Source organism: Sinocyclocheilus rhinocerous, unplaced genomic scaffold (genome assembly GCF_001515625.1).
Source record: "Sinocyclocheilus rhinocerous isolate Xijiao unplaced genomic scaffold, SAMN03320098_v1.1 scaffold97, whole genome shotgun sequence".
Classification (NCBI taxonomy): Eukaryota; Metazoa; Chordata; class Actinopteri; order Cypriniformes; family Cyprinidae; genus Sinocyclocheilus; species Sinocyclocheilus rhinocerous.
In genome coordinates this window covers 976,716-991,695 of record NW_015666183.1, presented here as the reverse complement: position 1 = coordinate 991,695, position 14,980 = coordinate 976,716, and the positions used below count along the sequence as shown (strand labels likewise).

Sequence of the window (14,980 nt, the reverse complement as noted above, 5' to 3'; positions counted from 1 at the left end):
GTAATTTTTATTCTGCAACTTAATATTATTTTACTTGAGTTAGTTTCCAATGCAACATTAGTATTTTTTACAACAATCGAAATTTTTTATCTAATACTTACATTTTATATATCTCTATTCAGCTTTATTTTTATCCATATTTTAGTACTTTTAGTACTTCAACTTAACCTTATTTTACTTAACAATTTTTGTATAGTTTTAGCTAAAGCTACAAACACTGAATTTTATATTTATTTAAACAACTACTTACATCCTTGACCAATTCAGAGTAACCAACAAATTGCTACAAGCAAAGCTGAATTCAATTCGCAATATAATGGGAATATGCCTGTATAAAGCGGACACACTGACCTCTCAGTGCACTGCTCGCCGGGTAAAATCGCATCAGGAAGGGTGACCTTTTTCCTGTCCAGTGGACCGAGTGGACTCTGACCCGTGTGGTTGATCACTCGGTTGGCAAAGAGAACATCATATTCCACACAGTTGAAGAGGAAAGTTGTAAACGTGACTACAAACAGGAATTGCCTGAATATGGGAATGCAAAAAGAGATTAGTTCTGGAGTGGTATGTATGCAGTCCTGCCCCAAAGAATGAACACTTCAGGCAAAAATAAATATGACTTACACAAGTTCAAAAAACTCTGATAACACCATACAGGCGAATCCATTCTTCTGATGGAAATGATAGATGTGAGCGTGTCAAGGACTCTTGCATTCCAATGAAAGAAGTACAGCATTGTTCAGACATTAATGTAGCCAGAGCATAACATAATATTAATGCCTAATGATGAATAGAGACGGTGTGTCTTCAAGAAAAAGAGAAATTATGCCATTCCAGGCATTTACAACTATTGCACAACTGCTGATTTTGTGGGCGAAAAAATGCATGAAAAAAAAAAGCATGAATTTTCCTATTCAGCCTATGAAATTCATTAAATAATAAGGCATATTGTTTTCATATTTTTAAAGGATATTCTTGTGAAGAAATTGTCGAGGTTCTTGATATGATGCCATGGGTCTGCAATTTAACAAAGACATTGTTATTCAGTTCAATGATCAACAATATGATATACAGATTTTTGTTTGTCATAATGTATAATGTAAAAGTGAACAATAATTACCTCCTCTTCCCTCTGGCACATGGATGAGTAAATCTTCCTCTCCTGGAGGGGAGTCTTCATCATAATCTTCTATTCGCTGATACTCCTGGTGGTACGTTTCAAAACCAGCCATCGTGTTTTACATTCTACCTCTCTATAATGTTCACCATAGGTCCTGAACAACACGTATAAATAACATTATAGTAGAATTAGATGTGACAGATGTCATCCACTATCCACAAACTGGCCGAGTTCACTGTACTCACAAGACTGTTATTGTCTCTATTTTCTGATAAAACCACAATCACATGATCAGTTTACAAACAGATGAGTCAAGGACAGATTTGATTGCATTATTGGAAAGAAACAAAGCCACAAGTTTTTATCACAGATCACGATGGCGTACAACTGCATTCATTGTTAATGACAACATCATTTCTCATTAAATTTAACCATTTTTATGCAGTGTCTGCTAACGGGAGTGAGTTTAACAGATCACACATCAACCTCATGCTGACAAAACTGCTCATTATTTGCTTATAACGTTACCGTCTTTTATCGTCCAGTTGAGATTTCTTTATTGAAAACATTTATACTAAAAGAATATTGAAACGATTTTAATACGTAAACCGCTGTATTGGTCTCACCATCCGAGCAAAGATGATCCTCGCCTTTGCTCTTCACAACAAAAACAGATATGACAACAAACATCGCCTGTCGTCACTTTGGTTTCCGGTAGCGTCACTTCCGGGGAGACTTTTATTCTGGACATGTGTAAAATGGTATATTAAATTATATTTTAAGCATGACGTTTGCCAAGAAGTGTAACGTTATACGTTTTAAATCATTCTCTATTTTCGATCCTTGCTGGTTATATTTGAGTTCTGTTTAATCAATTCAACCTGCAAAATAGGTAAATGTTTGACCAACGGACGGTTAAAAATATTAAATAATATAAAAATATGACATTTATTTATTTATTCATTCTTACCATTTATAATCAACAATAAAATAAAGAATGTGTATTTAAATGAAAAGCGGGGGAAAAAGAAAGCGGAAAAGAAAAAGAAAGAATTTCAATTGAAACAATTGCCAGTTCTATAAAAAAAAAAAACATATAGTCATAAAATCAAATTGTCGTATACATTCCATTATTTATGTGAATACAAAAAAGGGAATAAATAAAATAAGCTAACGTGTTTTTAATGCAGCGATGACGTACACGGTCAGCGGGGTGACGTTGGGAATGGGATTGCGTAAACATGGCGGCCTACATGTTAATCCTTGAATTGATTTAGTTTCATAAACTATCTTTCTTTCTTCTTCCTGCTGTCATTTCAAAACACTACAACAGCATGTTTCATTTTACACGTTGCAGTCGATTGACACGCGGCACTGTCACGTCAGATCGACTTTTGAACTCCCAAAAAACAAGCGATTTCATGATCCACCACCTCAATAGGTACACAATTTGTCTCTTTGTTTATTATTTTAGATTGAAACTAATTGTCTACACAGTAGTCATTTCCATATTCATCTGACTGAGGTCATGAGAATATCTATTTGCATTTCATTTTGCATATGTATATAAACACAATTGATAGTAAATGTGATCAAATAGACACCGCAGGTGTAGAAATAGTTTATTTAAGCATGCAAACGGTGATATTTGACATTTACATAGCTTAAACTAAAGAAAAATATCGCTTAATAGCCATGCTATGCCCCTTGTGAAAAAGAAACACACTTTAGCATACCTTTCATTCAGTAGGACCATGCAACACTGTACTTTTCCATTATTTCTTGTATTTTAGGCGTGGCCAGCATACAGTATCATGGAGCAGTGCACAAACCCCATCAACACAGATCACTGTCAGCACTCCTGCTCGCATATGGAGACAAGTTCAAAAAGTGCCCCGTCTAGCATCCAGACAGCAGCCCAGACCACCAAACATCACTCTGAAATTCATATTAGGACCTGCTGCTTTAATAGTGACAGCACGCTTGCTTGGTACTGGAGCTCACTGTGAAGCAGATGTGAACAATAACGTCCCGCTGGAAGTTCAGGCAAAAGAGAAGATTCCTGAATTCAGCTGGGCCGTCCTGTGGGAGTTCGTTCGGCCCCAACTTTTTGCTCTTATAGGAGCCATTATCGTAAGTAAACAATGAAACTATTGACACTTATGCTAAGTTAATTGTGTTTTTTGACCATATCGTCGATAGTTTGGTTTATTGTGCTGTGATATCTCTGTTGTTTCCTCTTTCAGCTTGCATTTGGAGCAGCAGCCCTTAATATTCAGATTCCTCTGATGTTGGGGGATCTGGTGAATGTCGTCGCTCAAGAACAAGCAGGTCATTACATGAGAGACATTAAAGCGCCTGCAATGAAGCTGCTTGGACTGTATGGTTTACAGGTACATTACACTGAAGCTCTGTGAGCAAAATTTGACTTGCTTTTTGATTTATGACAGATTTAGGAAAGAAACGAATATAATTATTCAACAAAGACACATTCAATTGATCAAAAGTGACAATACAGACATTTACAATGTTTCAAATAATTGCTTTTCTTTTCAACTTTCTGTTTATCAAAGAATCCACAAAAAATTTATGAGTTTCCACAAAAATATAAAGCAGTACGCCTGTCTTTAATACTGATAATATGTTTCTTGAGCAGCAAATCGGCATATTAGAATGATTTCTGAAGGATCATGTGACACTGAAGACTGGAGTAATGATGCTGAAAATTCAGCTTTGCATCGCAGGAATAAATTACATTATAACATATATTCAAATAGAAAACAGTTCATTTAAATTGTAATAATATTTAGTTTTTTTTACTGTTTTATTTGTAATCAAATAAATGCAGCCTCGGTGAGCAAAAGAGACTTATTTTAAAACATGACCCCAAACTTTTACTTGGTAGTATATTTGACTTTACTTGTCTATCAGGGTCTGTTGACCAGTGGCTACATCATTCTTCTGTCTAGAGTTGGAGAGAGAGTGGCAGCTGACATGAGGACAACTCTCTTCACCTCTTTGCTTCGGTTTGTAAGTTTTTTTTAGATGCTTAAAATGCTAAAACACATAGGGCATTAGGAAGACAGACATCTTTCTAATGATCTTATCTAAATGTCATGTTACAGACAAGATGTTGCATTTTTTGATGCAAACAAGACCGGGCAGCTGGTTAATCGCCTGACATCAGACATCCAGGAGTTTAAATCTTCCTTCAGACTGGTTATTTCTCAGGTAGGATATTTCAGATGAGAGCAAGTGTGTTTAAACCCCTAGTAAGAATGTATAGACGTACCACATTCATTTGGTTACGTGTTATGGTTTACAGGGTTTGCGCAGTGCCACACAGACAGTGGGCTGTTTTGTGTCGCTGCACATCATCTCTCCCAAACTCACGGGTCTCACTGTGGTCGTCCTGCCATGTCTTGTGGGGGCTGGTGCTCTCATCGGCTCTTTTCTCCGTAAACTGTCACGGAAAGCACAGGAACAGGTAACTTCTAACACTCTGTAGAAGACGTGGAGGTTGTGGTTTTGTTACTCTTTGTATGCTAACTCCCCTGTTTTCCTCTTTTAGGTTGCTAAAGCTACAGGAGTGGCCGATGAGACTCTTGGTAACGTGAGGACAGTGAGAGCTTTTGCCATGGAGGATCGAGAACTAGAGTATGACGACAGACTATTATCTGCATTTTCTGTGTTGATGTTGAGGGAAACATCTGCTGAATTCTGTGGAATAGTTGAGAATGCTACACTCTAAAAATATCCTGTTAAAAAATGACAGATGTTGGTATCTGAAGTGCACCTTACAAAATACGGTGACAGTGACAGTTGTAGTAATTGTATACATATAACTGTGTATTTCATTAAGTGATACAATGCTAATTTACCAATCTACTTGAACTACCAAAATCTGCTTTTTACCTTAAAAGCTACTAATAATCAATAATAATGCTAAAAAATATAGCTGCAAGCAGCGATTACCGGGGTTCAAGCGCTTAAGGCATTTAAGCATATAAGGAAAAAGACATTACATATTATCTTGCAAGGCTGTACCCACCTAAATCAATGATTAAAAAAGCATTTTTGGCAAATCCAGGTAATTTACCATAGAAATATGTTTTTTTTTACATTTATGACTGTTATAGCGCCAGCTGTGGACCGCTCTCCTTAAAACTTTGCATGCTTTTTTAGAATCACCTGTCGCATGTGCTCAGCAGGTTTCGTGAAGTTTTGAGTTTTTCTTTATGCTTTATCAAATCCAGGTAATTTACCATAGAAATATGTTTTTTTTTACATTTATGACTGTTATAGCGCCAGCTGTGGACCGCTCTCCTTAAAACTTTGCATGCTTTTTTAGAATCACCTGTCGCATGTGCTCAGCAGGTTTCGTGAAGTTTTGAGTTTTCCTTTAGGCTTTATAGGATTTTGGGTAAATTTGGACAGGCCCCTTTTCTAAACGACCCCGTTATAGATTCCCAAAGTGTAAATTTCAACATTTTTTGATAATTATTGGCCTAGAGAGTCTTGTACTGAGAATTGTACTGCAGTGTTTTTTTTCCAGATTGAGCAAAAAATCTAGGACACTAGTTCGCAAAAGTCGTTTTTTTTACATCTTCTCAATCATTTAACAAACAATTTGATTGACAGCCGTGGTTCTAGAGGCAAAGTTGTCCGGAATGAGGAGTTCTATCGTATGATACAAATATCATGCGTATGTGTGAAAAACGCATGATGTACAATCGTTTACGCCCTTGAAAAATGCGATATGGCCCCCCCAGTGGCCGATATCTTTCAAATTTCTCTCAGACCTTTGGGGCCATGAGTCGAACAGGCCCACCGAGTTTTGTTCCAATTGGCCTCCGTTAACCTTGTCTAACAGGTGCTCAAACTTCGTCGGCCAATGGCGGCAATGTTTTTGAGATATGCAAATGTCCTTGTAGGCACTTGTGGCACTTTATACCAAGACCGTGCACACCAATTTTCATGTTAATAAGACAAATGGTTGCGCGGTTATAGCCATTTTTATGTTTTTTTCCCTCTTATAGTGCCACCAAGTGGCCAGGCTCTGCGATTTTTTTTCCTGTGACCTCAGATTGAGCTCTTACATAAGTGTTCTGAGTTTGGCAAAGATATCTCATTCCGTTCAGGAGTTATAGGCAGTATACTAAAAGTGGCCCTGCCCCTTTTGAACGTTTTGGCGCCCCTTTGCGACGGTGAGACGAAAGTTCAACTTTTTTGATGATTATTGATATTCACTCTCCAGAGAATCTTTCTGCACTAGTTTGGTTCCGATCAGGCGAAAAACCTAGGACTAGTTCGCAAAAGTACGTTTTTCAAAAAATGCAAAATATGCGAAAATTTCGCTGGCTCACGATCGAATCTGAGGCATGTGTTTTGTCCTGCGTGAGCCAAGGATTCCAACGACATAAGACACTTGAGCCTGTGACTGACGGTTTAGGATTTATGAGCGATTTTGTACTTTTGATCGCTGTAGCGCCCCCGTCAGGCCGATTGGGGCGAGCCTTGGTCACGTTGTAGGCGGTGTGAGTACTACCATCCCTCCAAGTTTCAAGTCTCTACGACTTACGGTTTGGTCTGCACAATCAGTTTTACGTGGAGATCACTGATCCGTGACCATTCTAACAATTACAATAGGGTTTCCGCGCTACGCGCTTGAACCCCTAAAAAGCTACTAATAATAAGTTCATCATAAGGCCCCTGTCCATAAAACCAATACTTGTAGACAGTGTCATACACACAAAGACAAAACACCATCAGTGTGTGTAACACACAACACTAAAATAATGCAATAAACTTGATATAAATAACAGAAAATGTAACAAAAATGCTCTAATGTACATTACTTATAACAAAAATTATTTTTATAAAATATAATCATGTAATGTCACACAGTAACTTCTGGAAATGTAATTTTACTGTTTTTCACCGTAAATTATAAGGTTAATAAATTATAGGGTAAATTATAAATTACAGTAATAAACCGTTTTTACTTGCAAAAAAACATGCATTTGACAGTATTTTATAATAAAAGTACATATAATGTGAAGGTAAAACATTTACAATTTTTACTATAGCATTTTACCGTTTTTTTTTTTTAACATGGATGCACCAAATCTGATATTTTCAGGAAAATAAAACTGATCAGGACATGCATAATCAAAGCTCTCTATTATTCATCAAAACCTAACAGTTCTGATATTCCCACTCTTTTACAGGATGTATGCCGCTGAAGTCCAGAAATCAGCTGCGATGAATGAGACGCTGTCTTCAGGGCGTGTCTAATATTGTCCTGAACTGTGAGTATTGATGCATCTTCTCTGATTCACATGCAGTGACCACATGAACTAGATCTGTTAAATATCTCTTCTTCGACAGGCATTGTCCTAGGCAATATTTTTGCTGGTGGGTCTTTGATGGCCCGTAATGACATGTCGCCTGGTGATCTAATGTCTTTTTTGGTCGCCTCTCAAACGGTTCAGAGGTGAGAGTGCAATGAGTCTTAATTTACAATTTTTTCCTACGCATAATGTAGAAGGAACAAACATTCAGCTGAAGCAGTGTCTATAATATCAAATGTAATAGAATCACTTCTCTCTCTATAGATCTCTTGCCAGCATTTCAATTCTCTTTGGACAGGTGAATAGATGACATTTCCAAGCGTTTTGTTACTTTATATATAGTATGTAATCTATATACAGTATATATTGATGTGTGGTTTGTGTCAGATGGTTCGCGGTATGAGTGCAGGGGCTCGTGTGTTTGAGTATTTGGCTCTGGAGCCCACTGTTCCTCTCACCGGAGGAGGTCGTATCCCTCTCAAGTCTCTGACGGGAAGAGTTGACTTCATGAACATCAATTTCAGGTAGGTCTCTGTTTGCTCTCATGCAAACATGACGAGACCTAAATTCAGTCTAAAGAGCTTAATTCTCTGTTATTTGATGTTTCCTGCAATGTTTCTTAGTTACCCAACAAGACCTGGAAACCAGATCCTTAGGAACTTCAACCTGACTCTACCTCCCTGTAGAACCGTCGCTATCGTTGGCGTGTCAGGTGGAGGTAAAGTATCTATCTATCTAACTATCTATCTAACTATCTATCTATCTATCTTTCTGTCTTTCTGTCTGGTTGTATATTTATCAGTCTATATTTCTGTCTATCTATACCTCTGTCTGTCTATCTAAATATCCATCCATCCATCCATCCATCCATCTATCTATCTATCCATTTGACTATCCATCCATCCATCAGTCAATCTATCTATCTATCTATCTATCTATCCATTTGACTATCCATCCATCCTCCATCCATCCATCCATCCATCAGTCTATCTATCTATCTATCTATCTATCTGTCTGTCTGTCTGTCTGTCTGTCTGTCTGTCGTTCTATCTATCTATCTATCTATCTATCTATCTATCTATCTATCTGTTTGTATATTTATCAGTCTAGCTATACCTCTGTCTATCTATCTATACCTCTGTCTGTCTGTCTGTCTATCTATCCATTTGTCCATCCATCCATCCATCCATCCATCAGTCTATCTATCTATCTATCTATCTATCTATCTATCTGTCTGTCTGTCTTTTGTATATGTATCCGTTTATCTATCTGTCTATCCATTTGACTATCCATCCATCCATCCATCAGTCTATCTATCTATCTATCCATCTGTCTAGCACAGAAACTTAACATACAAATGGTCACAACCATCACATGTGAATATATTATTATTATTAATGTATTAGTAATTTATTTCCCTCTATATTCAGGCAAATCCACAGTGGCTGCCTTATTGGAGCGGTTCTATGACCCCAGCAGTGGAGAGGTCATGCTGGACGGACTGGACATCAGGACACTGGACCCATCCTGGTTAAGAGGACACGTTATTGGGTTCATTAGTCAGGTAAATTTTCACATTTCAAAACATTTCAGCTTTCTCTTTGTGTTATGTGTGTGTGAAATAGATAATCAATCTTATAATTCTGTTTTGTCATTATTACAGGAACCTGTTCTGTTTGGTACCTCAGTGATGGAGAACATCAGGTTTGGAAAGCCCAGTGCCACAGACGCTGAGGTCATGGCTGCGGCCAAACAAGCCAATGCTCATAATTTCATCACAGGATTCCTGGATGGATACAACACCGTGGTTGGTAAGCGCTGTTAAATAAAATCAGAAAATAAATTTTGTTTTTCTGAAATAAAACTAATTTCTGAACAATTAAAAATATATCCTAAAATAAAATTAATGCATTTTCATATTTTTTCTTCAAAAATGTCAAATCTTCAGGTGAACGTGGAGTGACTCTATCTGGGGGCCAAAAGCAGCGAATCGCTATCGCCCGAGCCCTGATCAAAAACCCCAGCATCTTGATCCTGGATGAAGCCACCAGTGCGTTAGACGCCGAGTCTGAGCGCGTGGTTCAGGAGGCGTTGGACCGAGCCACAACGGGACGCACCGTTCTGATTATCGCTCACCGTCTCAGCACCATACAGGGGGCCGATCTCATCTGCGTCATGAGCAATGGACGTATTGTTGAGGTTAGGAAGGACTTTACAAATGTAACTGCAAACTGAACATGTGTGAACACTGTGATGATGTTTAATGTCATTTTTATATTTTCAAAGGCTGGAACACACCTGGAATTACTGAGCAAAGGAGGGCTGTATGCTGAACTCATAAAGAGACAACGATCCGATGGTCACAAATAAAATACTGTACTTTCTGTGCATACTTCATCGAACACAGTTATTTTAAATGATCTTTTTAAAGACAATTTCATTTGGTGCTCTGTCAAAGAAAATGAGTTTTAGTGAATATTCTCTGTTTTGAGTTTTATGTATCACTAAATAGATAAATGTCAGTGTTGTGTAATGGTAGCCAAACTGTTTTTAAATACGGTTTAATTTACAAACTCTAGACTGAAAGTATTTTGAATCTTTTCTTTTTTTAAATGAAAAGCTTTCAATAAACCAAGATGTACATTTTAATTTGAAATATATATTATATTCTAATACCATTGTGTTGATACTCTTTGTCTTCCATGAAAACTGAGGTATAATAAAATGATTTTCTTCCTGCATTATTTGTTTGTTTGTTTGTTTATTCATATAAAAAAATATTGTCAAAAGTGTTTAGCTAGAATTTATTTAAATGTTTGTTGTTGTTGTTGTTATTATTATTATTATTATTATTATTAATGCATTTGAAAGTATATTTATCGACCCAGAAATCCATTTACAAACGGTACTTTTATTTTGAAGTGTCTCTCAGTGAATCGCCATCTTGAAGCTCTTATTGCTATCTTCATGTTGCGTACTACGCCCCTTGTTGATAAAAAACGACTGTAATCAGCTATACAATTAACACCTTTCTTTTAATACGTAGGAAAATAAGGAGACAGGACGCTTTATTTAAAAGCTGTTGTAACTGGCTAAAACCATGCAAAAGTATGAGAAGTTGGAGAAGATAGGAGAGGGTGAGTAAATGGATAGTCTGGCCTGACTGGCTGTGTCTGCATTAGAGATTTATAGAGTATTAACATTCATGAATGTTTACTGTTATAGTAGAGCTTACAGCGGCTGACAGTCAGTGAATTACGCGTTCGTAAGCATGTGTTAAGATTAAAGTCCAAGCTACAGCTAGCTAAGTTAGCTAGCAAGCTCATACTGAGATGATGGTGCACCTGGCTTTAGATCCATCAGAACAGCGTTTGCACACCTGTTAAATGATGTGATCGCTTTTGTTCAGAGAAATGCAGCTGTTGCATTGATAATCTCTAATTAAACTAATAGATCGTTCATTGCAGCACCATTATCAGGCTGTTCTTTGATTCTCATTGAGCTGTTAGAAGCTGATTTATATGAGACATGAAGGGTATTTTCCTCTAGGGGGCGCATGGAGGCTCAAAGTCGGCTTTTCTCCGTTGAGTTACATTCAAATCTCAGGACGATTTGTACCTTATTGGCGAGTTTGTACACTAAATATACCAATTCAAATACATTTAATTGAATTGGTAGTCAAGTTATACCAGAAAATTTGGGAGTCTTTATTAAATCATAAAATATGCTCATACATTAATCACAACGGCTGTGATTGGTCCATCCTGAAGTTCGATGAGAAAGTAAACAGTTATCACGTGAACCTACGTTATTCTTAGGAAGCGCTCGGGACAATAATTTACACCTGTATAAATACATGAAGAAAGTTTCATATCCATTGAACTGCAAATCAAACAGCTGAGAATTCAAATATAACAATTGTTTTGTACTTTTTTTTTTTTTACCTCTAGGCCACGCCCATTTGAGGATTTGTTGTATTCTAATTGAACTCATCCTAATTCTACAGTGATTTTTTTTTAAATTAATGCTTAGAAGTCAGTCTGCCAAGTCGAATATTTTATTCCCAGTTTCTTTAATGCATTTTGTGCTCTGTCACCAGGTACATATGGGACCGTTTTCAAGGCTAAAAACAGAGAAACACATGAGATTGTGGCCCTCAAACGAGTGAGACTGGATGATGATGATGAGGTAAGGAGAGCTCAGACTGCTGGGGGTCAAGTCATACTAAAAGCAAATTGTCATATTAATTTTTAATCCTACTACAGGGGGTTCCAAGTTCAGCATTACGAGAAATTTGCCTCCTGAAAGAGCTGAAGCATAAAAACATTGTAAGGTGTGTTTGCTTTTATTTTTTAATTAATTGCATATTTAGTATTTTTCATAATACAAAATAAATGTTGTTAATTAAGTAGTTTTTTTTTCTTCTTCTTGGATTTATTGCATTAAAAAACCTAATTAAAATGATTGCATTCAGATTATTGCAAAAAGAGCATTTTTATTTCTTTTGGATTTTTAAAAAAATATTGCACTAACTATATTAAATCTTTTTTCATAAGGATTTTGATGAATTAGATATTGTGCAGCTTGTTTTATGCTGCTTTACAACATGCAAAATAAATGTTGTTAATTAATAAGTACTTGTGTACTTTTTATATTTCTCTTGTTTTGGTTTTTTTATTCTGTCATCTTTCAAATTATTATTAGTATATAAATTATTATTATTCTTTGTTATTATTGCAATACATTTTCCTTCTCTTGGATTTTTAAAAAATATTCCATGTTTAATATATTAACTATTTAATGCCAGGTTTGGTTGGTTGCAAGTAATTTTAAGTAGGTTCTTTAAATAATCATTTTAAATGAATTATCAATATAATTAAATGGCGATGTAATAAAAATGGTGTATCAACAAGCACTGCTTGATCTTGTAGGTTGCATGACGTCCTTCACAGTGATAAGAAGCTGACATTAGTGTTTGAGTATTGTGATCAGGTAGGAGGCTGCGTCATAAATTGCATCATTATATTTACACTGATTCCAGTGATCTTGCTGCTTGAACTAGTCTTAAAACTAGTATGCTTTGTAAAATGTAGAATGATTTTCATTCAAAACAGGATTTGAAGAAATACTTTGACAGCTGTAATGGTGACTTGGATCCAGAGATTGTCAAGGTTTGATTTGTTTTTGAAACTTTTTTTATATATATGTATGAAACCCTGTATCAGAAGATGTTTGAGATATCAGATAATGCAGATTTAATTCTTCTCTCCTTGCAGTCCTTTATGTACCAGTTATTGAAGGGTCTTGCCTTCTGCCACAGCCGAAATGTTCTCCACCGAGACCTTAAACCACAAAATCTGCTCATCAACAGAGTAAGCAAATGACCCAAAGTGCCTGATATTAAATAATTTGTGTCATGAAATAGCCTGTAGGTTTGCATTATATACGACTATAAGATTTGAATTATGTTGTTAAAACAGATTTTGTAGAACTTCAACATGCTAGTTTCCTTATTTCTGTATATCTGTATTATGTTGTTTTCATCAGAACGGTGAGCTGAAGTTAGCTGACTTTGGCTTGGCCAGAGCTTTTGGAATACCTGTACGCTGTTATTCTGCTGAGGTAAAGCGACACGGCTTCAGATGCAGCGTGGTCTTTCTCAGAGTCTCCCTGTTCCTCACTTCATGTTGGTTGTCTTCAGGTGGTGACGTTGTGGTACAGGCCTCCAGACGTGCTGTTTGGTGCTAAGCTATACTCTACCTCTATTGACATGTGGTCTGCAGGGTGTATATTTGCAGGTAGGAATGGCTTCATTTAAAATCATAATTTATTCTTGTAGTATAGTATTTTTCTGTATTATTTTTGCTATTTTTTTAGAATTGGCAAATGCCGGACGGCCATTATTTCCTGGTAATGATGTGGACGACCAGCTGAAGAGGATCTTTAGATATCCTTTACACTCAAATTTCTGTTGGGTTTATACATTTGGATTGAACTGTGAATCCTGAAGTTTATTTATATATATATATATATTATACACACTAGTCAATATTTGAAGTGGATCAAAACTGTTCATCAAAGTTAACCTAAAACCAAAATGCGTTCTTGTCTTATGACAACTTTGAACTTTTTTGATCCACTTTAAATGTTGACTACTGTAGATCATACTATCTCTTTTTTTCTTTTTAGTTTTTATTAATGTCCAATTAGTGATTTTAATGCCTCAACTAAAAAAGGGGAAAAAAAGAAAAGAAAGAAATACTGGCTTGGCATGTATGTATGAGCTGATTAACTTTAACATTTTGGCACGTTGCTGGGAACACCGACAGAAGAACAGTGGCAGACTATGAATAAACTTCCAGATTATAAGGTATAACATTCATTCGTCTAAATGCTGGCAGAAATTTTCATTTTCAAAAACGGTGCAGATAATACGATTTTGCACACACAAAAAAAACATGAGGATATGGTGAGAATGTACAAGTAAACCAAACATTAACATTGTTTTAAGAAGTACTATTTTGATACATTTATTCTGCATTCTATTTTAATCATTTTAAATATATATTTTAATTTTGACAGCCGTACCCAATGTATCCAGCTACTACATCACTTGTGAATGTCGTCCCGAAACTTAGCAGCACTGGCAGAGACCTACTACAGGTGAAGTATTTTCATTGTGGTAACAATGAGTTCACGATTTTATGCTTTAGCTGGATTTTTCTGTGTTTGTCCTGTGCAGAATCTTCTGAAATGCAATCCAGTTCAGCGAATTTCAGCAGAGGAAGCCCTACAGCACCCTTACTTTGCCGATTTCTGCCCACCCTAAATGTCAGATCCCCTTGACATCATTTAGGAACACAGATGGGCCAGTCTTACCTCGTGAAACCCCTTCAACACCTCCAGCGTTCAGTTATATTTCAGTTTGAGTTCGGATCACACCTGCTATAGCAGGATAGAGGGACCCTGAAACACTCCTCCCTCTACATGTTTATGATTTGGTAATAATGATATGATTATGATCGTGACTCTGTCTAATGCAGAGTGTGGTGCTGTTGTCCTGCATAAACCATGTATTCGACTAGAGTCTCCAAAAATAGTTTTATTATATTATGTGGTCTTAAAGGGATAGTTCACCCAAAAATAAAAATTCTGTCATCTACTCACCCTGATGTTGTTCCAAACCTGTATGAGCTGTTGAACATAGAAGATATTTTGAAGAATGTTGGTAACCAAACAGTTGACGGTAGCCATTGACTTACATGGTATTTTTTTTTCTCCATACTATGGAAGTCCGTGGCTGCTATCAACTGTTTGGTTGGCAACAGTTTAAGCAGACAGAATTTTCTTTTTCAGGTGAACTGTCTCTTTAAAGGAACGGTTCACTTAAAAATTAAACTCCCGCACATATAAATAAGTTGCGTGAAATTCTTCAGCATACAGGTGAAACGACTTGAGGGTGAGTAAATGTTGACCGGATTTTCATTTTTGAGTGAACTATTGTTTA

General features: G+C 36.5%; 3 protein-coding genes across 5 annotated transcripts in view; 2 read left to right on the top strand and 1 right to left on the bottom strand.

Moving 5' to 3' along the window:
* LOC107732122 (autophagy-related protein 9A-like) overlaps positions 1 to 1,823 on the bottom strand; it is a 14,287-nt gene extending 12,464 nt beyond the window's left edge. For 2 of the 3 annotated variants that reach the window (XR_001638838.1, XM_016543379.1), the window contains exons 1-5: positions 1,747 to 1,823; positions 1,121 to 1,274; positions 974 to 1,017; positions 625 to 689; positions 352 to 525 (exon numbers count right to left, since the gene is read on the bottom strand). Coding sequence is in view for 2 of the 3 variants with exons in the window: in XM_016543379.1 (XP_016398865.1) it covers positions 352 to 525; positions 625 to 689; positions 974 to 1,017; positions 1,121 to 1,232 (395 nt within the window). In the remaining variant the exon portion in view is untranslated. Of the gene's footprint in view, positions 1 to 351; positions 526 to 624; positions 690 to 973; positions 1,018 to 1,120; positions 1,275 to 1,648; positions 1,725 to 1,746 lie in introns of those variants that run through there. The other variant, XM_016543381.1, reaches the window with a different exon arrangement.
* Positions 1,824 to 2,353: 530 nt separating this feature from the next.
* On the top strand, positions 2,354 to 10,007 carry LOC107732078 (ATP-binding cassette sub-family B member 8, mitochondrial-like). The gene is given in 17 exon segments (XM_016543325.1): positions 2,354 to 2,561; positions 2,914 to 3,253; positions 3,367 to 3,513; positions 4,052 to 4,146; positions 4,246 to 4,351; positions 4,446 to 4,607; positions 4,692 to 4,777; positions 7,351 to 7,398; positions 7,400 to 7,431; positions 7,511 to 7,616; positions 7,738 to 7,771; positions 7,861 to 7,997; positions 8,097 to 8,191; positions 8,904 to 9,037; positions 9,137 to 9,284; positions 9,422 to 9,672; positions 9,760 to 10,007. Coding segments are annotated over 17 exon segments (2,112 nt in total). The 5' UTR covers positions 2,354 to 2,454; the 3' UTR covers positions 9,844 to 10,007.
* Positions 10,008 to 10,422: 415 nt separating this feature from the next.
* On the top strand, positions 10,423 to 14,616 carry LOC107732074 (cyclin dependent kinase 5). Its single transcript, XM_016543318.1, has 12 exons — positions 10,423 to 10,610; positions 11,573 to 11,661; positions 11,739 to 11,806; positions 12,405 to 12,465; positions 12,588 to 12,644; positions 12,750 to 12,845; positions 13,021 to 13,095; positions 13,175 to 13,271; positions 13,351 to 13,420; positions 13,783 to 13,843; positions 14,056 to 14,136; positions 14,216 to 14,616. The coding sequence occupies exons 1-12, from the start codon at positions 10,574 to 10,576 to the stop codon at positions 14,300 to 14,302; spliced, it is 879 nt and encodes a 292-aa protein (XP_016398804.1). The 5' UTR covers positions 10,423 to 10,573; the 3' UTR covers positions 14,303 to 14,616.
* Positions 14,617 to 14,980: the final 364 nt, after the last annotated feature.